We start from the raw sequence: 25,747 nt of genomic DNA on the forward strand, positions 1-25,747 counted from the left end.
AGCATCACTTTTGTGATGCTAAATCAGCATAAAATCTTTGAAAATCTCCACGGATTCGGATCTGCTCATGACGATTTTAACAATAGCATTACCTCTAACTTATTAGCCATTTGTGAAAGTTTACATCATAAAATGAAGAAACAAATGCAATGAAATAAAAAAATGTAAGGAAGAAATGTGAAAGCAACAATTTACCATATCGAATACTGGTCATGGATTCTAAAATAGAGTACAGAACTCAAAATATCATTAAAACATCATTAGGCATAATTGGTAAATGCTTAAAAAAAAACAACCCACAAAACTGCCTCTATTGTTCTAAATAAAATGCGTATTTAAAAGAAATGGTAAACAATTCAAACGATGCTAAAGCACGCTCAAATGAAATAAAGGTAAATAAAATAGCTAGACTGGTTTTATGCAGGGTTTTTACCATTGGACAAAAGATCCCTCGATTACGCGAATGTAGCATTGCATTAATTTTCAATATTCTTGAAAAAGAGGAATCAATACAACTTTTAGTTTGTTCTCTTCCTTTTGAAAGTCATAACATTTGAGTTGCTAGGAACTGTCTTCACATTATAAATACTTCATAATTGTTCATATTCTTTCCCCGTAAGGATATATTTCCACACATGTATTTTTTATCACATATGTCCTATCATATTACCTTCCAAAGCATTAACCACGTTTGCATAACACTTTCATGGTCTTTGTAAATACACATTAAAAATGCACTTTAATATATAAATCAAGAAACAGTATGCGTACAGTAAAGTATAATGTGCTGTTTATTACAGGTTACATTGTTGTTTGGCTATGACTGATTATAATTCTTGTATTTCTTTTTTATATGGGATATGTTTTTGTGTAGTTTGACTTCTTTCACAATTTTCAGGTGTTTTCATCAGCATAAAGATGCATATCCAGAAAAGATTTGTTATAAAGTATTCCAGAATTTCTATGATGGTAATTACGCTAGCACCACAAAAAAGACCAAGTTGTCCACCAACATCAGCTGCAAAAAAAGAATAAATAAGTATTACAACTCTAATCTCGATCATTTTTACAGTCACCATTACATAAAGAAAAGCAAGCTGCAGTCTTTCTCTTTTGCAGAACTCAATCTACACCTATACCCGATAAAACCTTACACGTGAAAATTACATGTTAATTGCTTTTTAAGAACATCCAGGTCCCCCCACACATATTTAGTAATTCTTTTGACTTATCCAAGTGAGTCGAATACTTTGTAATATATTGGCATTTTGTAAGTGAATATTTTAGGGGCAACTATGGGTCTCAATTTATCAATATGGGGGAAGAATTACAAGCCCCTTGTGCCTCCTTGCGTCGCCATTGTGTCACTTTTTTTGGTGCAACTGTGGCGCAAACAATGCGGCCAAGTTACAACGTGTTGCATCTAGGGAAATGCGTCATGTTGTAAAGCCCTGCATCACATTATACCGGCACCGGGTATAATGTATGCAGGGTGGGTGATCCCACACAAAAAGCCATATAGAAATGGTGCAATGAAATTTACAACAGTTCACTGCGTCACTCTACGCCTTCACTGCGTAAAAATCCCTACGCCTGCTCAGACCAGGAGTAAGGAATGATGCAGGGCTTTTTGTATGGGACTCACCTATCTGTTGTGGTACATTGCTGGAGTTGCGTCACTTTCATGAGCAAGTCTCGCAATGTGTCATTTTTATGCCAATAGATGCATCAATATTTCTGACGCATCTGTTAATCCTTACGCCATAAAGCACTGTATTGTAAATAAAGCGCATCCATGGTGGTGCAAGGACCTTTGGCAAAGGTGCAAGAAAACTGATGCATCTATGCAGATGCGTCAGTTCCTTGTAAATCTGCCCCATTGTGTCATGTTAATATTGCGACAAAAAACTGTAACTAGTATCCGAGCTTTCTGAAGAGAGGGCACACTTTTTTGCTGATTGTGTGAGACCTCTAATTGCCAGAGTAATTGGATCATGCCAGGATTATTGACAAGCTTTGAACTGATCTATTCTAAAAATGTCAGAAGATACAATTCAGCACAGCCAGCTTAGCGCAAACTTTGAAGGGAATCAGACATCTCATCTCACTTGATTAACTCAAAATTGTGCTCCATTCTCAAATTGGAAATCCCATTCAAAATTCATCCTTCTACTCAGGTCCAATCAAACTCTGCTGGCAGGCTAGTACACTCTACGTGCAAATATGATGGCATCACTCATATACTTTATAGCCTTCGCAGACTAGTCATCACAACGAGCATTACTTTCAAAATCTGCTACGTCATGACAGAGCCATGCATTAAAATCCACAAAAATATCCCTCCCGACCTAGCAAAACTTCTAAATATCTCAGGTTGCGGAAAGGGTCTCAAAATGTCAAAACCCTTCCCTTTAACCCTCCCAAATTCAGAGCATTAACAGTTTGCAAACAATCCTTCTCTAGACTAGTTTATACATCATGAATCTGTTTGCCTGCCACTCTCGGACTGCTGACCCCTCACCACTCCAATCTTTCACAAAAAGCTCAAGGCTTAGAATTTTATTCTCTGGACTAGTCACCACGGCCTGGATCTGTTTGCCTGCCACACTCAGAACGCTGACCCCTCAGCATTCCAATCTTTCACGAACAACTCAATTTTCATGTTGAACCTGACATCCTTGGTATAGTTTTCCCTAACTTTTTTTTCTTTCAACTTCCTGTTTTTCCTGATATTGATTTTGCTGGCCTTATGACTCTGCTCACATTTTAACTGCCAACCAGTGTTTATGTGCTTGTGCTCTCATCCTAAAACATGGTGAAATTGGCTTTCACCCAATTGGCACCTTTATGTACTTGTAAGTTCCTAGAAAAGTGGTACCACCTAAACCTAGGGGCTTTGAACTAAATGCTAGTAGTGGTCCTTCATCACTGATTGTAGAAACCCACTTAAGTGGCCCTTTAAACATGTCTCAAACCTTCTATTGCAGGCTGTGTGTGCAGTTTTAAACTGCTATTTGCGACTTGGCAAAATATACCTTTTGCTGCCTTAAAATCTTATTTTGTTAATTCATATACCCCCCCCCCCTAGGGAAGGCCCCAAACAGCCCATAGTACAGGGTGCTTAGTATTCAAAAAATTTGACATGTACTTTTAATGTTTACATGTCCTGCTGCAAGGCCTGTCTTTCTTATAGGATAGCATTTTGTTACCTTAATACATTTAATAAATGGTAACTTTAAATTCGGAAGAGGTAGTGTTGGAGTTGGCCCTTTTTGCAGGGTCATCCCGGACCTTTTTGCCTTACTCCTGTATTTTTTCTGACCTGTTGTTGGTGGATTTATGACTCTGGGCACTTTACCACTGCTGATCAGTGCTAAAGTGCATTTGCTCTCCCTGTAAGTTACTGTTATGGATTGGTGTTTCCATGATTGGCTAGTTGATTTACTATTCAGACCCTAGTACAGTGCACTATGTGTGCCCGGGGTCTGTAAATCAAATGCTGCTTTTGGGTTGGCAGCACTGTTTGTACCAACCACAGAAGCAGCCTGTTAAATGCAACTCTGGCCTGCCATTGCAGAGCCTGTGTGCAGTATGGGACTGCCATGTCAACTTGGCAAGTGCCTACACTTGCCAGTCCTTAAACCTACCCTTTTCTACATAATAGTCACCCCTAAGGTAGGCCCAAGGTACCCCTGTGGGCAGGGTGCATTGTATGTGAAAGGTAGGACATGCTCTGATGTGTGTGGCACGTCCTGATAGTGAAAGACTGACAATTTCGTTTTCCACTATGGCAGGGCTACCTATTCCCATCGGACAGAATGGGGAGTTTGTTTATAACATCTTATAAACATAACTGGTCCTGTGAACAAGGTAGAAAAATAAAGTTTAGTATGCCTGAACTCAGAATGTTAAAATGCATCTTTTAGTGAGGGTGATTTTTACATTCTGTGTTTGAAAACACCACTTTTAGAAAGTAGGTATTTTCTTGCCTAATCATCCAGTGTGCCTCTACTAGGTTTGAGTATTGCATATCTGGCTTTTGGATGACAGGGGCTGGAGAGGGGCAGCAGCTCCAGAAGTCTGATGAGTCAGGGCTGGGCTGAATAGGCCTGGTCTGCATTTGGAGTGGTGGGAGGAGTAACACCTTCACCTGAATAGGACTGTGCCTGCCTTCCACAATGACGGCTCCACCTCCCTGTGGTGTGTCTAGAGCCAGGGCTCACACTGACAATGGAGGTTGTTGTGCACCTGCAAAGTGCCCCCACAGAACAGGTTTTGGCTGCGTACAGACACTCTCTGCCTTCAGAGAACGAAGGGTTTTTAGGTATAAAAAGAGGGGGTCAGACCCCAGACTTTTAAATCACTTCTGGGAAATCAAGAGGAACCTTTGCCAAGGAGAAGAGCCGGATAAGCCCTTGTGCTGTTTGATGTCTGGGGTTGGCCTGCAGTGGCTGCTTGCTGCCAAGAAAAAGAGGAAAAGGTCTTTGCTGTTTGCTTTGTCACCTGCTTGAAGAAAAGATCTCCACAGGCTTGAAACTGAGCTTGTCTGCTGTTCTAAAATTTCAGGGACACAAGGACTTCACCACCAGCTCCCCTGAATTTCCTTGTTGGGAATATCAACCTGCATAGAGGTGCCTGCTGTTTAGGACATCTAGAGACTTTTTTTTCGCTGGGAGTTGGAAAATCGACACAAAACCGAAGAATGTGTTACATCTACACCAGTTTTTAGACGCATCGCCAAAGAAACCGTCACAGCACCTGCAGCGGATCGAGAAATCAAAGCACGATGCATCGGGTGCATCGATCTCCAAAGTCCGAGATCACAGCACCGATCCCGACACAAGCCTGCTGTGGGCCTCCTCAAAACCAGGCATCGTATAGATCAACGCATCGCATCGAGGCACCAAGACTGTCACATCGTTGGGGGCCGCAGTAAGAAACAGACTCATCAACTCCCCTTGCAGTAAGAAAATGACGCATCACCTCCTCTCTGGTAAGGAACTGATGCATTACCTCCCCCGGAGCAAGGAATCAACGAATCACCTTCCCAGAATGTAAGGAACCGACGCATCACCTTCTATGCGGCCATTTTGTTTGTTTTGCGTGAAGCATCTAAGGTACTTTTGCGAACAGTGTTGCATTTACAGCTTGCATGGAACTGAACTATTTCTACCATTTGAAAGCCTTAATAGGTCTCACATAGAGCCGCGCATGAGCTACCTCTACGAGGCATCAAGTGTTTAGTATTAGTGATGAAACTCCACCCATTGCGTTTTTTTTGTTTTGTCCCTTGCCATTGGTTTAAATCTGGCATTGCTCTTTTTATCTTGCTCATTATTGGCTGGTGGTCCGATGCGTCACTTCCGCTTTCTTCCTTTTTAGAAGGAAGCAGCATTGACCAACTACAGTTATGTTCCGCTGTTGGGCTCTTATGTTTTTATTTAGGGACTATTTCCTTGTTTTCAATAAAATGGTCCAGTGCCGCGAACACAGCTTTATCATAGCAGCGCTATATTTTTATGAGCAGCAGGCAGCAGGCATGAAAGGCGTAACTTTGCCACTTGTTTCTTTAAATTGCTCCCACCCTGTTTGCAATCCTACTATGTACATTCATTTCCACTAGCTTGCATCGTGTTTTGAAGGGGACTCCATTACGGTAAGTGATGGGCTGTGCACTTAGAACATGCGGCACTGTGCATCATGTTGCGGTACCTTATTTCAACCCCTGACCCAGGGCACTCACCTCCTCTCCAGCCCCTTCACCTCTCCCCACTCCAACATTTTTTCAGAGGGCATCAATCCGTACTGCTGCTCCGCTTCTCCCGGGTCAGGGTGGCACCAGGTTTTTAAGCACTAGAATAGATCGGGCGAGAGGGGTGGTAGAGGGATCCCGTGTGCATCCTTTGTGTAAGCCTCTTCCCCCACACCTGGGCCCCCCACAGGGCCCTAGCAATCCATCTGGGGTGGCATCAGTCCTTGCCAATGTTGTCCTGCCGCTAAGAGAAGCGGGCTAGGCATTTTGCGCCACTATCGGTGGGGGTGGCAGGGGCCCCACGCACAGCCTCTTTGTAAGCACTTCTAGTTTAATTAATTAATTTATTATTGCTTGAATACCCGCTCCCATCCCAGCCATTCTTTCCCCAACTCTCTCTAGGGCTGTGTGCGGGAAGTGAGCTCCCACATGCATCCCATCTCCCGGGCAGCGAACGGTCTCCGGGACAGGCACTTCACAGCGAGCAGGGGCCGGTCGCCCGGGCTACAGAACCCCTGGCAACAAGGAGGTTAAAACAATAATGAGAAGCATGCACATATTTTGCCTGTCCCGATCCTGCATCTGTTGCTGTGGCTGATCGATTTTGGTGTTGTAAAAATTAAATGTACGCTATTTTTTAACAAGGAGCATTGGGTGCATGGGGTGTGAAGCTGGGATTTCAACACGTTTGTGCTCTAGCAAATGTCGGTGTGGCCATCACTGTGTGTCAAAGGCATTTGGGATGGTTAAAGAGGCAGCTGAGTGATGAGTATGCTGACGGGTAGAACTCTGGCATGGTGACAGGGGGCTGAAGAGAGGAAGGCACGTGGTCACAAGAAATATTATCCGCAGCAGCATTTCTGGTGTTTATGCGGACCGTCCTGCTTTCTTGCATGTATGCTTCTTATACTGTGCTTACAATAATATCGGTTGGCCTTTACACCAATATGTGAACTTCTTATACTGCGTGCGTGATTGCGTGATTTCCCATTGTGCTGGAGAATTGAATTTCTAGTATCTCTCACTTGTCCTGGCTTGTGGTCTCACAGAATGTTTCTAAATTCAAGGGTTGAGGTTGGAGCCTACTTGTGGATACTGTTAAGGGGGAACATAGTGTGTTTTACAAGACATTGTAGTTGAGTCGCATACGGTTGTATTTGATTATATTTGATTATATAATTCATACATTTCAGTAAATTTTATTGCATTCAATACATTCCTTCCTTTCATAGTTTTCGTTTTCAGAAGCACACCAGCTCCATCCGTCCCGACTTGTAGCTCCACATATTTTAACTAATCATATTCTGAATACCTACATTTGTTAAGGATGTCCGAAAACAGTCAAATGTGCAGCACACTCTGTATACCAAAGGCAATGACGGGGACCGATTCAGCTGAAAACAGTTGTCCAGAATTGTTATTGTCAAAGCTGCGGATTGGTTTCATATAAGGCAACACGCCTCGAAGTCAGTGACTTGCAGCCTTGGTTTTTAGAAGCAAAGCCCATGGTCTTACGGGAGTCATACTGGCAACCAGAGAAGCTGGAAGATAGCACATAGTCTGGAGTGCCTGCTGCAGATGTGCTGTTGGGTTGACTCCCTCAGAACAGACCTCGGCTTTCATCCTTCTAAAATCACTGCAAGGGCCATACCAGTGGACGTGAATCGTGCTCATTATTCTAGCACCAAGGGGGCAGTGAGCGCTATAACAAAAGTCAGTGTTATCAGTGTTTAAACTCACTTTCATTATGTACTCGCGTCGTGTGTTTTTGAACTACAATTCTTCACCAGGGATATGATCACCGACCCTGGAGACCTCTCAAGCCTTAGCGAAACATTTACTTCAGTGGGGAGTTCATTCATGGGTGGTAGCTTCACAGACAATAACCACTTACATGTGCCTGCGCAGGGAGGTGCGTGAATTCCAAGGAGGGGGCTAGTGCGATGAATTACTAAGCACAAAGATGTGTTTGGTTGGCCAGGGGGTGAGATTTGTATGTGTACATGCTGCATTTATCCCTGTTGTAAAGCCATGTCTCTTCCTACCATGTTCTCTGAGTGTGTCCACAGTCCCTGAATCCCTCCTTGCTCAGTCCTTTATGTTTTCTGGGTGTGTGCTTGCACTGATCCTCATCTCCCGCCAGACGTGCTTCCATCCAGAGCACAATTCTCTTCCCTTCTCTTTACTCACTAATCCCCCGTGTCCCATCGGTTCCTTCTCTCATTCCTCCCCACCTCTGTTCATTGTCTTTCAACCTCTCTGTGCATTGCGTTCCTTCTACCCCTCGGCTTACTCCAGCAGAGCAACCCTCTTTTCTTCATTAATTTCGGTCCATTGTGCTTTTCTTATTTTCTTTCTCGCCTCCCACCTCCTTCTCACGTCTTCCTTTTTATATCTCCCCTCCTTTGCGATTTTCTTTACTCTTTTCTTCCTCAATCTTGTTCTCAATTCCCTTCCTATTTGCTCATTTTCCCGCATTCCATAAATCTCTCTTGGTTACCATCTTCCATACATTCTTAGGGTGTGTGTAAAGTTTAGTCAACAACACCACCACAACCAGTAGCACCAGTACCACCAACAATCACTACCACTGCCAACAATAACAGTACCACCAACAATACCACCACTATCAGTACCACCACCACCAGTACAACAACCACCAATACCCCACCAGTATCACCACCCTACCACTACCACCAACAGTACCACCACCACCACCAATATCACTACCACCACCTCCAGTTCCACTACAACCACCAGTCCAACCACCACTAACACAACAAATACCAACACCAATACAACCAATTCCACCACCACCACCGCTACCACCACGACCACCAGTAACACCACCACCAATACCACCACCAGTACCACTAATACCATCACCATCACCAGTACCACCACCACAACTACTACCACCACTATAAACAATACCACCACCGACACTACTACCACCACCAGTACCACCACAAGTACTACCACCAATACCACCACCACCAGCACCACTTCCGCCACAACCAGTACCACCGACAGCACCAACAACACCAGTACCATAACCACCACCAATACTACCACTACCAACAACAATAACTACCACCACCACTATTAACAATATCAGCACCAATACCACCACTACCACCACAGCAGTACCAACACCACCAGTAACAACATCTCCACCACCACCACCCCCACCCCCACCAGTACCAATACGACCAACAGTAACACCACCACCAATAACACCACCACTACAACCACCAATACCACCACCACTAAAACAACTAGTACCACCACCACTTCAAACAATACCGCCAGTACCACCACACCACCCCTAACACCACCAGTGCCACCACCACTAACACCACCAGTACCACCACCACTACCACCACTGCTACAACCACCATAAGTACCATAACCACCACTACAATTATTACTATTCCTACTCTGTGGTGATAATAATAATAATAGTGATAGTTATGGTACTGGTGGAAAATTACAATTATAAATTAAAATACTTTTTTAATTTTTCAAAAGGCATTCCCATTTACAATACCAATAGCTCTAAAACTCGCAGTTGCGAGACCTATTGCATTGTAAATGCTTGTTTATAATACTGTATTGTGGATTCTTGTCGTTTGGTCTTGTTTTGGTTTAGATAAATATTACTTATTTTTCTAAACTGGTGTGGTGTCCATTTGTAGTGTTTTCATTGTATCACTGTATATGTTCACAAATGGTTTTTCCATCTGTCTCTGAGATAAGCCTGTCTGCTCGTGCCAAGTTATCAAGGGAGTGAGCAGGGGTTATTTTATGAGTGTATCCCACTTACCCTGACTAGAAGCAAGGGTCCCTATTTGGAGAAAGGTGCAAACCATTGCTAACTGGAAAGCCCCATTTATAACATGTAGGAAAGTCGAGTTTGCACTCCAAAGAATTACAATTTAAAAGCCTCTTTAATGGTTAAGTTGAATTTTAAGTCACCATTCTGAAAATGCCACTTTAAGAAAGTTGGCACTTTCCTGTCCCACCCATTTGGTGCCTGCAGCTTGAGTCCTGGGTCACATGATTAGGTATAGGTGACAGTTGGTCTTTGTGTATTACTCCCAGAAAGTGAGACATGAAAGGCCTGTTGGAAACCAACATCATAATCCCGATGGCAGAAATGTATCTGCATGGGATTATGGTGGCGGTTCAGACTGGCCGATGGCCTCCTTGAGCCCGCTGGAAGGAAGTCGGAATGACTGGACGGTTTCATTTAAAGAAATACGGCAGACGGAATTCAAATCAAGGATGTTGACCGGATGCTTTCTGACCGACATCCTAATTAGGGCCGTAGTCCCTAAGACTGATACCCCATCTCCAGAGCTGATGAGCTCTTTGATCAATTGGGGGATATTAAGTTCCTCAGTATGTCTGATTTGACATCAGGGTGTTGGCAGATTTCCCTTACTGAGGGGATCAAGGAGAGGTTGGCATTTTTCAAACCAGATGACCACTTTTCATGTATACCCTTTGGGTTAAACAATGCCTATGCCAACTTCCAGAGGTTGGTAAATTGACTCCTAGCTGGGCTGGAGTGCAACATGCCTGGATAATATTGCTGTTTTCAGTTCTAACTGTGATGTACCTGTACTATCTCAAAGAAGTGTTTCAGGCCCTGCATCAAGCAGGCCTCTACTATCAAGGTCAGTAAGACCCAGATGGAGCAGGGCTCAGAGTTTTACTGGGCCACCAAGTTAGAGGAGGCCAAGTACATTCTCTACAGCTTAATATACAACTGTCTTTTTTTCTGTCATTGCATGAGAGCCTCCCAAGATTCATACACAGGTGAAATCCTTCTTAGACCTCACTGAATATTACTGGTGATTTGTCAACGAATATGGCACCTGTGAGATAGTGGCTAAATATTTGAAGTGCATTGTAGTCCTCTTTATGTAATAATTGCTCTATTTCTGACTCGGTCGAGTTAGTTCTATATAATTTAAACCTGAGATGAACCCATGGTGCTTTAGCACAGAATAGACAGGCAGTGCTTATTTGAGCTGGTGGGTGCCGGGACTTATCTTTGGGGACCAGCACTTATTTTCCTGCATCAGATATCTACAGAGTGCAAGTGAGGGAAGGAGACACAGATTGTCAAGACGGAGGAAGAAAAATACAACAAAAATGTCCCAAAGGAAGAAAACACAAACCTCCAAGAGCGAGAAAAACTGTTTGGTAGGTAATTAAAAATGACCAGCCTTGGTATTTTGGTGGACCGATGTTTAATTTCAACATGTTATCCACTTCTGAACAGAGGTTTAAGCACTGTCGCTCTTTCTATCTCAAATTAAGCACTGTAGGCAGGCTTATTTTAGGGGAAATGTGTTTAACACTTAATAATATCAAAACAGTTAAAAGGTAGAAAGCAAAACACATTAAAACTCACTCCAACTTATGAAAATGGAGCGTAATTCAATAAACAAATAGACACCAAAATGACAAAAAGACAGAGATATGATAGATAAGACTAGTGCCAAAAAGAGCAAAGTGCAAACTGGGTATCTGGTCACACTACATTAGGTTTAAGCCCAAAGTTATGGCCAACAGCAATAGAGCATCAGTCGGATAAAAGAACCAGGATCAGTCCAGAGTACAGTGTAACCTTTTCACTTAGACTCTGGAATGGAAGTCAAAAATCTTCAGTGGGGCAAGACAGCAGGCTGTGCCCCAGATTAGTTCCATAAGGCAGACAGCTGTTGGTTTAAGACCCAGTGATGCCATTGACTCTTGGTAAGAAAGTTCAGAGTGGGAAAAATTTGAAGCTCATGCCCAAAGAAGATTTTTCCCCATCCAGATACTTTAGGCGTTTTCAGACAACGATTTCTATCTTTTGACTAAACCTTTTTGGGAAGTCAGGATTCTTTAAACAGTGCAAGCCAGCAAGTTGAGTCTGACTAGCAGTGCGACGTCGGTGTCTGCGACTCAAAGCTGGTCCTCTGATTCCTTTTGCAAAAATCCTTTAAAAAGTGTTTTAGTACTAACTTATAGGTTTAGGTAGGAGGAGTATACTCTGAAACTTATCCAAGGGCCCAAGGAACATAGGGACAGGACCTGGGGTGAGGACCAGCTCAAGGGGAAGTCTCTAGCTGGGTCCACCGCAAACATGGTTAGAACTGGTTAGCTGGGCTCTTCAGGAAGGTGGGCTTCTTGAATTATTTTGTAATCTTGTAGCTTAATAGGATGTTAGTTAACAACTCTTCATTTCTGGGTACAACTGGGAACAGGTCCAGGTCTTGGGGTTTCTATCCACAAGTTAAAGTAGGTACAGTCCTCTCCCTGACTGTTATCCACAGGTCCAAAGGTGTTCTGAAGAGGTTATCTAGGGGTGCCACTTTTATGCCTGGTATTGGATTGTGAGCAGGGATGACTCCCCAACCAAAATAGAAAATGTTCCTAGTGTTAACCACACCCACCATGACATAATATTGTGGGGCTTTGACCCTAAACAATCCCATAGTGCCCTTTGTTGCTGAAATACAACAAGGTAAAATCTTTCTTCCCTTTCTAAGAGCTAAAGGAACAGCCCTGAGATGTATCTAGGAAAATGATAAACGCCCCCTGCAAAACCAATACTGACACTAGGATTGATGCCACTCTCGATACTTAGAGAATGGCAGGGGGAAGCCCAAGTGTGAACTAACATCTGCCAGTGACAGTGGCTGTCCATTTCAAGATTGTCCGGTTTGCGGCCACCTCCTCAAGGCCAAACTGTCAGGAGGAAGTAACAGCTTCTTTCAGGCAAGGCCCATTTGTTCCCCTTCCCTTTCGCACCTCCCAGCAAACTGCCAGGTGGCAGGTGGGGATTATCTCTGAAAGGGCTTCCTGAGGGTTTCCATCAGGAAAAAGCCAATTTTCTAAAAGTAACCAATTAAGGGTGCCTACTAGGGATTTTTTTTAACACAAAAGAGTTTTTTTTATCAGTCTATATCATATATAGGATGTCCGACCATGACATTGCAAATTATTTAGAGAGCGAAAGTGGTGGGGTACATTGCGGATGCATGCTGAGTGCCCACGGGAGCCCCAGGGGGTTGCTTTACCACAAGGACGGGACAGTTTTCTGTCTCTTTTCTAACTGGAATGTACCTGGCTAGTTCCTGAATGGAAGCACTTGAAGGGTTGGTTGAATACCAGGCAGAGACGGTGTTTGCTCGTGGTGCATCCCACACTGTAGGCTCATGCTGGGAGGAGGTGGCGCGAAAGCCTTAGTGTTGCAGGTCGGTCAGTGAGTGAGAGTAGGACAGAGACAGCACAAGTTAGGCTGCCAGCTGGAGCTCTCTCCAACCTTCAACAGTGACTCGGATAAAGGGACCTAGCTGTCATCAGTCACTGGGAGACAGAAGGAAGTAACTGATACAGAAAGAATGGGTAAGGAGTCTTCAGCATATGGAGAAGGGCGCTTCAACCACCGGTAAGGCTGCAGATAGGGCTTCAAGGTACACACTTCATACCAGGAATATTTTGGCTGGTAATGCGTGTTATGTGCATACTTGTCTTCTTTTGTAGTCCCTGGTATTGTAAAGGACGCAAGAAAGGGGAAGCGATGTGTGCCTGGTTGGGGGCGCCGGGATATGTTTCTGCCATTCAAGATGGGTAATCTGCTAAGTCTCCTGGTAAAAGCCCTGGGGGTAGAGGTAAAAGGTCTTTGACTCAGCAGATAAAGATACCCCCCCCTTGCTTAAATCCTTCCTCAGAGTTTTACAGGAATTTCAGCGAGCAGAGGGTGCAGAAGGAAATACCCCACAAAATAGCCCCAGAATGGAGACTCCCGTAATGGCTTCCAATACTATTTATTCTAACATCTTGGAAATACCTGCCTCAATAAGGTCCTCTGAAGAAGAAATGAAGCCTGGGTAGTAAATTTCACTCCGCTAGCGTAGTTTGTGGTATTCATGCAATCCGCACTCCGTGGAGGAACGCAGAATACCTGAATTTCACCATTCGGGTGTGAAACTGAGTTTTATTTCCGTTTGTGCGCTCGAGTTATATTTTGGCGCTCAACTGCAAACGCCAAGACTCTTGGGCTGCTTGTGAGTGCTTGAGCGACTTCTCACACAACTAGCAAGCTGCGACAGCGCCAATCTAGTATTCTTAGAGCCAATTGCCATCGCAAATGAAGCGGTTGAGCAACTTTTCTGCTTAAAAATGCAGCTTAGAGGCACATGGAGTATTATTTCTTCTCAAACAGGCCAATTAAGTTGTTATTTTTGTGCGAGAAGCCAATTTTTAAACCTTTTTTCAAAACAGAATGAAGTGCCCCAGAGACTCCAACTTCCTGTTCCTGTCCAGCAGCTCCCAGTGCTTTGTCCGTCTCCTCGTCACGTTTCAGTGAGATTAGGAGCTGGAAGGATCACTGTCCTTGTCTGCTCCATATATACCATTATATTATAGGACTTTGTTTTTGAGATATCAGATGTAGGTTGAAAAACTGGTGCATTAGGGTGCTGTTTGTTTAACTGAGGGCATGAACCTGGATTTATTGGTACTTTCATTTGATTTTTAAAATTTATTGTGGTGGGTGGCCTGCAGTTTTAGTAGGGGCCTAGTTTTTTTTGCATGAAATGTATCTTCTTTTGTAAAGGAATAATGTTGCACAGTTCAGTAAATTTTCTTTTCCATGTTTTTAATAAGTTAGCAATATTGATTTATTTAATTCACTATGTGGCATTGTTTGCCAATAGGCCTTCCAGCCAGTAGGCCTAATACTATTCATGGGTGCATGAAACAATTGTTTGCGTGGTGTATGTAGAATTGAAACATCTTTTAGGCCGTGGATGGCATCAGATTGAAGAACAAAAAGTGTTTTTTGTGATATTTCTTATTTTATTACAGTGTTTAGGTAGTGTAATGCCTTTGGAGGATATGTGTTGTTGTGAACATTTTTAGCCCTGTTCATTTTCATGTATTGTCATTGCAGAATTAATGCTGTGTTCTATGTGTTACTATGACTCATTTGTATGGCCACTGTGTGTGTGTGTTTGTCATGGGCCACCATTTGCCTTTGTTGTTCATTACGCCATGTGGCCAGGGTCCACATGGCATAATAGTCAGTGTCCCCCCTGCTATCTGCATTTGTTATTTGTTTTCCAGGCCTCCTGCTTGTAGTTCTGACCATGTGGCTGGCAGCCATTTTGTGTATCCAGCCATTGCGATTTCCCCATGGGCCTGCATTTCTTCTCTGTTTGTGACCATGTCTTCTTGCTGGTTGTTGTTGTTGTGTGATCATGTGGCTGGTAGCTATTTTCTGTAGCCAGCCAATGTGCTTTCCCCATAGAACTGCATGTCTTCTCTGTTTGTGGCCATGCCTCCTTGCTGGTTGTTGTTGTTCTGACCATGTGGCTGGCGGCCATTTTGTGTAACAAGCCAGTGTGCTTTCCCCACAGGCCTGTATGTCTTCTATGTTTGTAGCCATGCCCCCTTGCTGGTTGTTGTTCTTACCATGTGGGTGGTGGCCACTTTGTGTAGCCAGCCAGTGTGCTTTTGCCTTAGGCCTGCATGTCTTCTCTGTTTGTGAGTGACCAAGCCTCCTTGCTGGTTGTTGTTGTTCTGCCCATGTGGCTGACAGCCATTTTGTGTAGCCAGCCAGTGTGTGTTTGCCTTAGGCCAGCATATCTTCTCTTTGAGGGGAGAGGTGAGGGGGCTGACTCTGGAGCACAGGGCTCACGGTTCGACCCCTGGAACCCGCGTCAGCTCAGCCCAGCACCATGTGTCTCTGGGCAATAGCTTTCTTAATCTTCCCAATGGCCCCCAGCGCCTTTAGCCTCTTAGGGGTGATTAGTTTGCGCATTACAAATACCGGGTCTGTTTAGTTTATTTATTATTTTTTCTCCATGCCTCCTTCCTCGCTGTTGTACCTTGTGGCTGATGGCCATTTTGCGTAGACATCCAGTATGCTTTTGCCATAGGCTTTCATGTGTTGCTCTTCTATCATTATGTTGCTGCGATGCCGCCTTGCTTGCTTGTTCACCAAGTGGTCAGTCGGTAGCCATTTTGTGTAGGTAGCCAGTATGCTTTTGTCTTCTTCTCTTTGTTCCCATTCCCAATGCGTTTTGGCTCTGTGTTGTTGTTGTTGATGACAATGTGGCAATGGCAGGCAGCCATTTGTGTGTCCAGCCTGTGTGGCCCTTTGTCATTTGCTTGCATGGATGGTTGAGCAATGAGATAGCAGTTTCATAAATTAAAATTAATTATATGCTTGAGGATAATGTCACTTATTTATAATTGTTTTAATTTAGTTTTAATTAAATTATTTCTAAATTATTTAAAAAACAAATTTATTTTTAAGTTATTTATTTTATTTTTTAAATTTTTTTAAACTATTTTCATAACATCTGGCATCAATGATTCAATTCCATGTCTTCTAAAGGTGCACAACAGCAATAATTGTGTAAAGATTATTCTATTGTCATTTGTCCGCTGCACCTTCTTGAGTGCCACATCCCATTTGATGCATTGCACATAAAGCAAACAGTTATAGCTCTATTGTTTTTTTGTTGTTGTTGCTCTTTCTAATCCTTTCTGAGTGTACAGTCACCACACATGTTTATGTTGGTGTAGTTTTAGGTTTTATGAAGGAACACTGTATACTATTGTTAATTATTTATCATAACTTAAGTAACAACACTAAATGATATTGTTTGTACTACTACTTGAACTGCAACAATACCACCTTTCACTGATGTTTTTCTTGCTTGTTTGCTTTTAGGTTCACAAGAGAAGAGACATCACCCACACTATTGCCAGACAGAAGGCCTGTGCATGACGTGACGCCTGACTGACTAAGCAATACGGTCATCTCTTCAGCTTGTTGTGAAGCTAATTACTACTGCCAACTGATAGCTTCAAGATGGCCCCAAAGGAAGGTGCTGCCAAGACAGTGGCTAGTGAGGATCAGAAGATGATGATAGGGACATGGAGTGGATCCAGACAGAGACCAGGAGATAACAGGAGAGGCAAGGTAAAAGAAAAGTTCCAGAAAGACAGGCTTGTGGAAGGGGATGAAGAGGACAATGACGAGGTAGCCATGGTGGAAGGTGACACAGAGGAATCTGACATTGCTATTCAAACAGCACTAAGGTATGTGGCACAGGTGGCACTACCACCAGATTCCATAGTTGCAAAGCCCCAGCTAAGACCTGCACCAAGCCCTGCCTCAGGAGAACCAGAGAGGCACTCGATGAAATGCCCACCTTCTGTCAATTAGTCTTCAGGCATTGGAAGTGGCCCAGTACTCCTCCCCCGGTTTGGACTTTTTTACAGTTACCAAAGAGAGGGAGCAATATACACCATTGACACACAAATGTTCGTTGAGGTAACCTGGGTACACATTATGGAACTGGAGGCCAGATTACCCATATGAAAAAACACCAAACAATTACGTGGGAGGAGCACCTTAAAAACATTGCTGAACATGGCTGTAGTGGTGGGGAGAGCAGGCAAACATCAGCTACAAGTTCAATCACTGGGGAAGGTCACGATGATGAGGAAGAAGAGGGTGATGTTACATCTTCATGCAAAGCAGCCTTGTTCCCAGCACTGTGCCAGCAGATTCGCCCACCTCAGCAATTTCACAATGTAGAGAAGACTCAGAGTAGACTCAGAGTGAGATGCAACGCACATTGAGTCCACCACAGCATCTACTTCTCAAAAAACGCCTGCATCAGTGCCCTAAGAAAAGAAGAAATTCCAGGCTACTGCAAAAGCATGTTTAGGCAGGAGGGGCTCTATGAGTGAAACCATCCCACCGCACCTTTGTACAATGGGAAGCTGGCAAAAATGTTAGTGCTGAACCACTTTCCTTTTTCTTTTGTGGAAGGAATGGGATTTTTCAAATTTGTGGCAGCCATCTGCCCAAATTGGAAGGTACTAAGAAGGACCTATCTTGCCAGAGTGCCTGTTCCAGCACGCATTATGATATGCTGCAGTTGTCTGGACAAGCTTTGCAGCAAAGTGCTGTTCGCACCATCCACCTGACACAGACATGTGGACCAGTTGTCAGGCAACTGATTACATGTGCACCACTGCACCCTGGATCTTTTTTGCAGGGAAAAAACAAGATATTTTCAGGTTTTGGCCCTGAAGAAAGTTTTAAGAGCATTCAGCGGCATTCAACAATGGCCATGTTTGCCATGGAGAAATCACATACAGCTGTAAACATTGTGGAGGAATTTAACAACAAGGTGTATGAATGGCTGCAACACAGAGGTCTTAAAATTAGATTTTTTGCCATGGACAATGGCAGTAACGTATTCAAGGCCATGTCAGATAGAGACTATTTCAGGGTCCTGTGTGTGACTCATTGCATCAACCTGGTGGTGCAAGAATTTTTTTTAAAAAGCAGACCTAGGGCACGTTTTAAAATAAAAGAGGTGGATTGTAGAGCAAGCCGGAGACTTGGAAGAAGAATAGCTGGAACTATGATTCCTATCCCACTGTTCTGGGGTGCTTCCTTCGACTTCCAGAGAGGCAGTCTTATCAAACAGCAGCCAACAACACCCTCAACCAGAACACTGGCAACAACAGCAAAAGAAGGACCGGACCAAACCGCTGCATTGTATTGGTTTCAATTGGCAGGGCTCAAGTCCAGTACAGAGGCGATAGCAAAACAGGTAAAGCAAGTGGCAGCACCAAAGACCATCCAGAGGTTGTTCCAGGAGTACCTGGATGATCCAAAGGAGGTCTATGTGGATCAAAATCCATTGACTTATTGGTATGGGAAGGTACGCAAATGACCAGTGCTCAGCAGGGTGGCAATAAAGCATCTGAACTTGTGCTCAGTGCAGCTGGTGCTGGCATCACAGAGAGAAGGACCAGTCTCTCGCCTCAATGAGAGATTGACTATAATCATAATGAGCCAACATTTTATACCACAAAAATATACCACTCCTAAAACAGCAGCACAAGAGGAGAAAAAGGGTGATTGGTCTAAAATTGAATCAAATGTGTTAGCTGACCAACTTCTGGGTGAACAACCTGAGTTTGAGGATGAACTCTACTTCGCGGACTAAGTATGCTAGTGCCCCATAGAACTTTTACAATTTTCTCGTTGAACTTAGTTCTTTCTTTGCAAAAAAATATATAAATTAGCTAGAGGAACATTATTATTTTTGTGTAAGATTTGAGCTGCCACACCTTATTTTTTATTAGTGACATATATATTGCTGGATTGCAGTTGGACCAGTACGCATTGAAAAAGCCTCCACTGTGCCTCATGGTATTTGCAATAATGCCTGCCCCCCTAGCATGCCTATTGCTATTGCCTATTCCTTTTTTGCATCACTTAGCACTAGAAGGGCTGCCCCATAAAATTATTTATTATCCTACAAGTCTGTCTGCCAAGACCAAATTCCAATGTGTTGCCTGCATCAAAAATGATTGAATATTTATCTGAAATTGATCTACCCATGCTTGGATTGGATGAGGTAACTTCAACTATTGCAAAGGTGAGTGACTGATTGCGTGATGATTCATGTGGTGGCAGACACTGAGGGAGGGTGTGTGTTGAAATGTAATATGGGAAATGTTATTGTTTGCGGCTTGAGTGATGGGCGCTTATTTTTTTCCCTTGTAGGTAATGATCAGCCCCTTCACACTTAGCAAGAATTAATTATTTGCAGGGGTATTCTCCTTTTTTCTTGTTCTGCTGACACCAGAATAGTCAATTCAGTTATCAAACAAAAACCTGTCCAAAGTACTCCAATTATGTTTCATTCTCTACTTGTTCTTCAACAGCCGTGGACTGTACTCCACGTCTATCTTGTTTGGGTCCTCGTGATTCTGGGAATGGGTTACCCGGAGTCAGGACTGGAGGAGTATCATGGAAAAACTCAGGACGGGACTGGGAGCTGCAGGACTACCTCATCAATAGCAAAAGCAAGAACTTATCGAGTATACTATGGACATGAGTTCAAAGGTACAACCAAGAGTCTGAGCCCTAGTCCTTAGATGTGTGGAATAGAGAGAGGTGTGTTTGTAAAATGCTGCTCTGTGTGTGTGTGTGTTGGACTTGTGGCAAAAACGATTCAAAAAGGGGGTGGTGATGGACAGAGTATCTGAATTAAGCAGAACACTCCTATCCAGTCAAAAGATCAGGGCTTGATCCATCACCGTTTTTTAGCTCACTGCACAATCCCAGTTCAGAACCTGGCTACATGCAAATTAGTCTGACCCTGGCCCAGTGCATCATGGGAACAGGGCAGACCAAACTACCAAGCCAATTCTTTACTGGAAAGGAAACAAGCTTCCAGGGACCGGTTTCTGGCATTACAGCCGTCTTCGGCCCGGCTTGCTTGAATCCTGATGGTGCAGTGAGCAAGGGACTCACATCTGAGCATACCCTTCCACACTTGTGGTGGCCAAAACGATTCAAAAAGGGGGTGGTGATGGACAGAGTATCTGAATTAAGCAGAACACTCCTACCCAGTCAAAAGATCAGGGCTTGATCCATCACCGTTTTTTAGCTCACTGCACCATCCCAGTTCAGAACCTGGCTACATGCAAATTAGTCTGACCCTGGCCCAGTGCATCATGGGAACAGGGCAGACCAAACTACCAAGCCAATTCTTTACTGGAAAGGAAACAAGCTTCCGGGGACCGGTTTCTGGCATTACAGCCATCTTCGGCCCGGCTTGCTTGAATCCTGATGGTGCAGTGAGCAAGGGACTCACATCTGAGCATACCCTTCCACACTTGTGGTGGCCAAAACGATTCAAAAAGGGGGTGGTGAAGGACAGAGTATCTGAATTAAGCAGAACACTCCTACCCAGTCAAAAGATCAGGGCTTGATCCATCAGCGTTTTTTAGCTCACTGCACCATCCCAGTTCAGAACCTTGCTACATGCAAATTAGTCTGACCCTGGCCCAGTGCATCATGGGAACAGGGCAGACCAAACTACCAAGCCAATTCTTTACTGGAAAGGAAACAAGCTTCCGGGGACCGGTTTCTGGCATTACAGCCGTCTTCGGCCCGGCTTGCTTGAATCCTGATGGTGCAGTGAGCAAGGGACTCACATCTGAGCATACCCTTCCACACTTGTGGTGGCCAAAACGATTCAAAAAGGGGGTGGTGATGGACAGAGTATCTGAATTAAGCAGAACACTCCTACCAAAGTCAAAAGATCAGGGCTTGATCCATCACCGTTTTGTAGCTCACTGCACCATCCCAGTTCAGAACCTGGCTACATGCAAATTAGTCTGACCCTGGCCCAGTGCATCATGGGAACAGGGCAGACCAAACTACCAAGCCAATTGTTTACTGGAAAGGAAACAAGCTTCCGGGGACCGGTTTCTGGCATTACAGCCGTCTTCGGCCAGGCTTGCTTGAATCCTGATGGTGCAGTGAGCAAGGGGCTCACATCTGAGCATACCCTTCCACACTTGTGGTGGCCAAAATGATTCAAAAAGGGGGTGGTGATGTGCAGAGTATCTGAATTAAGCAGAACACTCCTACCCAGTCAAAAGATCAGGGCTTGATCCATCACCGTTTTTTAGCTCACTGCACCATCCCAGTTCAGAACCTGGCTACATGCAAATTAGTCTGACCCTGGCCCAGTGCATCATGGGAACAGGGCAGACCAAACTACCAAGCCAATTCTTTACTGGAAAGGAAACAAGCTTCTGGGGACCGGTTTCTGGCAATTCAGCCGTCTTCGGCCCGGCTTGCTTGAATCCTGATGGTGCAGTGAGCAAGGGACTCACATCTGAGCATACCCTTCCACACTTGTGGTGGCCAAAACGATTCAAAAAGGGGGTGTTGATGGACAGAGTATCTGAATTAAGCAGAACACTCCTACCCAGTCAAAAGATCAGGGCTTGATCCATCACCGTGTTTTAGCTCACGGCACCATCCCAGTTCAGAACCTGGCTACATGCAAATTAGTCTGACCCTGGCCCAGTGCATCATGGGAACAGGGCAGACCAAACTACCAAGCCAATTCTTTACTGGAAAGGAAACAAGCTTCCGGTGACCGGTTTCTGGCATTACAGCCGTCTTCGGCCCGGCTTGCTTGAATCCTGATGGTGCAGTGAGCAAGGGACTCACATCTGAGCATACCCTTCCACACTTGTGGTGGCCACAACGATTCAAAAAGGGGGTGGTGATGGACAGAGTACCTGAATTAAGCAGAACACTCCTACCCAGTAAAAAGATCAGGGCTTGATCCATCACCGTTTTTTAGCTCACTGCACCATCCCAGTTCAGAACCTGGCTACATGCAAATTAGTCTGACCCTGGCCCAGTGCATCATGGGAGCAGGGCAGACCAAACTCCCAAGCCAATTCTTTACTGGAAAGGAAACAAGCTTCCGGGGACCGGTTTCTGGCATTACAGCCGTCTTCGGCCCGGCTTGCTTGAATCCTGATGGTGCAGTGAGCAAGGGACTCACATCTGAGCTTACCCTTCCACACTTGTGGTGGCCAAAACGATTCAAAAAGGGGGTGGTGATGGACAAAGTATCTGAATTAGGCAGAACACTCCTACCCAGTCAAAAGATCAGGGCTTGATCCATCACCGTTTTTTAGCTCACTGCACCATCCCAGTTCAGAACCTGGCTACATGCAAATTAGTCTGACCCTGGCCCAGTGCATCATGGAAACAGGGCAGACCAAACTACCAAGCCAATTCTTTACTGGAAAGGAAACAAGCTTCCGGGGACCGGTTTCTGGCATTACAGCCGTCTTCGGCCCGGCTTGCTTGAATCCTGATGGTGCAGTGAGCAAGGGACTCACATCTGAGCATACCCTTCCACAATTGTGGTGGCCAAAACGATTCAAAAAGGGGGTGGTGATGGACAGAGTATCTGAATTAAGCAGAACACTCCTACCCAGTCAAAAGATCAGGGCTTGATCCATCACCGTTTTTATCTCACTGCACCATCCCAGTTCAGAACCTGGCTACATGCAAATTAGTCTGACCCTGGCCCAGTGCATCATGGGAACAGGGCAGACCAAACTACCAAGCCAATTCTTTACTGGAAAGGAAACAAGCTTCCGGGGACCGGTTTCTGGCATTACAGCCGTCTTCGGCCCGGCTTGCTTGAATCCTGATGGTGCAGTGAGCAAGGGACTCACATCTGAGCATACCCTTCCACAATTGTCGTGGCCAAAACGATTCAAAAAGGGGGTGGTGATGGACAGAGTATCTGAATTAAGCAGAACACTCCTACCCAGTCAAAAGATCAGGGCTTGATGCATCACCGTTTTTTAGCTCACTGCACCATCCCAGTTCAGAACCTGGCTACATGCAAATTAGTCTGACCCTGGCCCAGTGCATCATGGGAACAGGGCAGACCAAACTACCAAGCCAATTCTTTACTGGAAAGGAAACAAGCTTCCGGGGACTGGTTTCTGGCATTACAGCTGTCTTCGGCCCGGCTTGCTTGAATCCTGATGGTGCAGTGAGCAAGGGAAGCTTGTTTCCTTTCCAGTGAAGAATTGGCTTGGTAGTTTGGTCTGCCCTGTTTCCATGATGTACTGGGCCAGGGACAGACTAATTTGCATATAGCCAGGTTCTGAACTGGGATGGTGCAGTGAGCTAAAAAACGGGGATGGATCAAGCCCTGATCTGTTGACTGGGTAGGAGTGTTCTGATTAACTCAGATACTCTGTCCATCACCACCCCCTTTTTGTAACTATTTTGGCCACCATGAGTGTGGAAGGGTATGCTCAGACATGAGTCCCTTGCTCATTGCACCATCAGGATTCAAGCAAGCCGGGCCGAAGACGGCTGTAATGCCAGAAACCGGTCCCCGGAAGCTTGTTTCCTTTCCAGTGAAGAATTGGCTTGGTAGTTTGGTCTGCCCTGTTCCCATGATGTACTGGGCCAGGGACAGACTAATTTGCATATAGCCAGGTTCTGAACTGGGATGGTGCAATGAGCTAAAAAACGGTGATGGATCAAGCCCTGATCTGTTGACTGGGTAGGAGTGTTCTGATTAACTCAGATACTCTGTCCATCACCACCCCCTTTTTGTAACTATTTTGGCCACCATGAGTTTGGAAGGGTATGCTCAGACATGAGTCCCTTTCTCATTGCACCATCAGGATTCAAGCAAGCCGGGCCGAAGACGGCTGTAATGCCAGAAACCGGTCCCCGGAAGCTTGTTTCCTTTCCAGTGAAGAATTGGCTTGGTAGTTTGGTCTGCCCTGTTCCCATGATGTACTGGGCCAGGGACAGACTAATTTGCATATAGCCAGGTTCCGAACTGGGATGGTGCAGTGAGCTAAAAAACGGTGATGGATCAAGCCCTGATCTGTTGACTGGGTAGGAGTGTTCTGATTAACTCAGATACTCTGTCCATCACCACCCCCTTTTTGTAACTATTTTGGCCACCATGAGTGTGGAAGGGTATGCTCAGACATGAGTCCCTTGCTCATTGCACCATCAGGATTCAAGCAAGCCGGGCCGAAGACGGCTGTAATGCCAGCAACCGTTCCCCGGAAGCTTGGTTCCTTTCCGGTGAAGAATTGGCTTGGTAGTTTGTTCTGCCCTGTTCCCATGATGTACTGGGCAAGGGACAGACTAATTTGCATATAGCCAGGTTCTGAACTGGGATGGTGCAGTGAGCTAAAAAACGGTGATGGATCAAGCCCTGATCTGTTGACTGGGTAGGAGTGTTCTGATTAACTCAGATACTCTGTCCATCACCACCCCCTTTTTGTAACTATTTTGGCCACCATGAGTGTGGAAGGGTATGCTCAGACATGAGTCCCTTGCTCATTGCACCATCAGGATTCAAGAAAGCCGGGCCGAAGACGGCTGTAATGCCAGAAACCGGTCCCCGGAAGCTTGTTTCCTTTCCAGTGAAGAATTGGCTTGGTAGTTTGGTCTGCCCTGTTCCCATGATGTACTGGGCCAGGGACAGACTAATTTGCATATAGCCAGGTTCTGAACTGGGATGGTGCAGTGAGCTAAAAAACGGTGATGGATCAAGCCCTGATCTGTTGACTGGGTAGGAGTGTTCTGATTAACTCAGATACTCTGTCCATCACCACCCCCTTTTTGTAACTATTTTGGCCACCATGAGTGTGGAAGGGTATGCTCAGACATGAGTCCCTTGCTCATTGCACCATCAGGATTCAAGCAAGCCGGGCCGAAGACGGCTGTAATGCCAGAAACCGGTCCCCGGAAGCTTGTTTCCTTTCCAGTGAAGAATTGGCTTGGTAGTTTGGTCTGCCCTGTTCCCATGATGTACTGGGCCAGGGACAGACTAATTTGCATATAGCCAGGTTCTGAACTGGGATGGTGCAGTGAGCTAAAAAACGGGGATGGATCAAGCCCTGATCTGTTGACTGGGTAGGAGTGTTCTGATTAACTCAGATACTCTGTCCATCACCACCCCCTTTTTGTAACTATTTTGGCCACCATGAGTGTGGAAGGGTATGCTCAGACATGAGTCCCTTGCTCATTGCACCATCAGGATTCAAGCAAGCCGGGCCGAAGACGGCTGTAATGCCAGAAACCGGTCCCCGGAAGCTTGTTTCCTTTCCAGTGAAGAATTGGCTTGGTAGTTTGGTCTGCCCTGTTCCCATGATGTACTGGGCCAGGGACAGACTAATTTGCATATAGCCAGGTTCTGAACTGGGATGGTGCAATGAGCTAAAAAACGGTGATGGATCAAGCCCTGATCTGTTGACTGGGTAGGAGTGTTCTGATTAACTCAGATACTCTGTCCATCACCACCCCCTTTTTGTAACTATTTTGGCCACCATGAGTTTGGAAGGGTATGCTCAGACATGAGTCCCTTTCTCATTGCACCATCAGGATTCAAGCAAGCCGGGCCGAAGACGGCTGTAATGCCAGAAACCGGTCCCCGGAAGCTTGTTTCCTTTCCAGTGAAGAATTGGCTTGGTAGTTTGGTCTGCCCTGTTCCCATGATGTACTGGGCCAGGGACAGACTAATTTGCATATAGCCAGGTTCTGAACTGGGATGGTGCAATGAGCTAAAAAACGGTGATGGA

At 44.9% G+C, this 25,747-nt stretch overlaps 1 protein-coding gene across 1 annotated transcript in view; it reads right to left on the bottom strand.

Moving 5' to 3' along the window:
• Nucleotides 1–773: 773 nt before the first annotated feature.
• Nucleotides 774–25,747, bottom strand: part of ASIC5 (acid sensing ion channel subunit family member 5) — a 733,553-nt gene continuing 708,579 nt past the window's right edge. The window contains exon 10 of the mRNA XM_078677664.1: nucleotides 774–1,018. Within this exon, the coding sequence (XP_078533790.1) occupies nucleotides 828–1,018 (191 nt within the window). The 3' untranslated portion in view covers nucleotides 774–827. The remainder of the gene's footprint in view (nucleotides 1,019–25,747) is intronic.

This window comes from Lissotriton helveticus, chromosome 2_1, assembly GCF_964261635.1.
Source record: "Lissotriton helveticus chromosome 2_1, aLisHel1.1, whole genome shotgun sequence".
Lineage (NCBI taxonomy): Eukaryota > Metazoa > Chordata > Amphibia > Caudata > Salamandridae > Lissotriton > Lissotriton helveticus.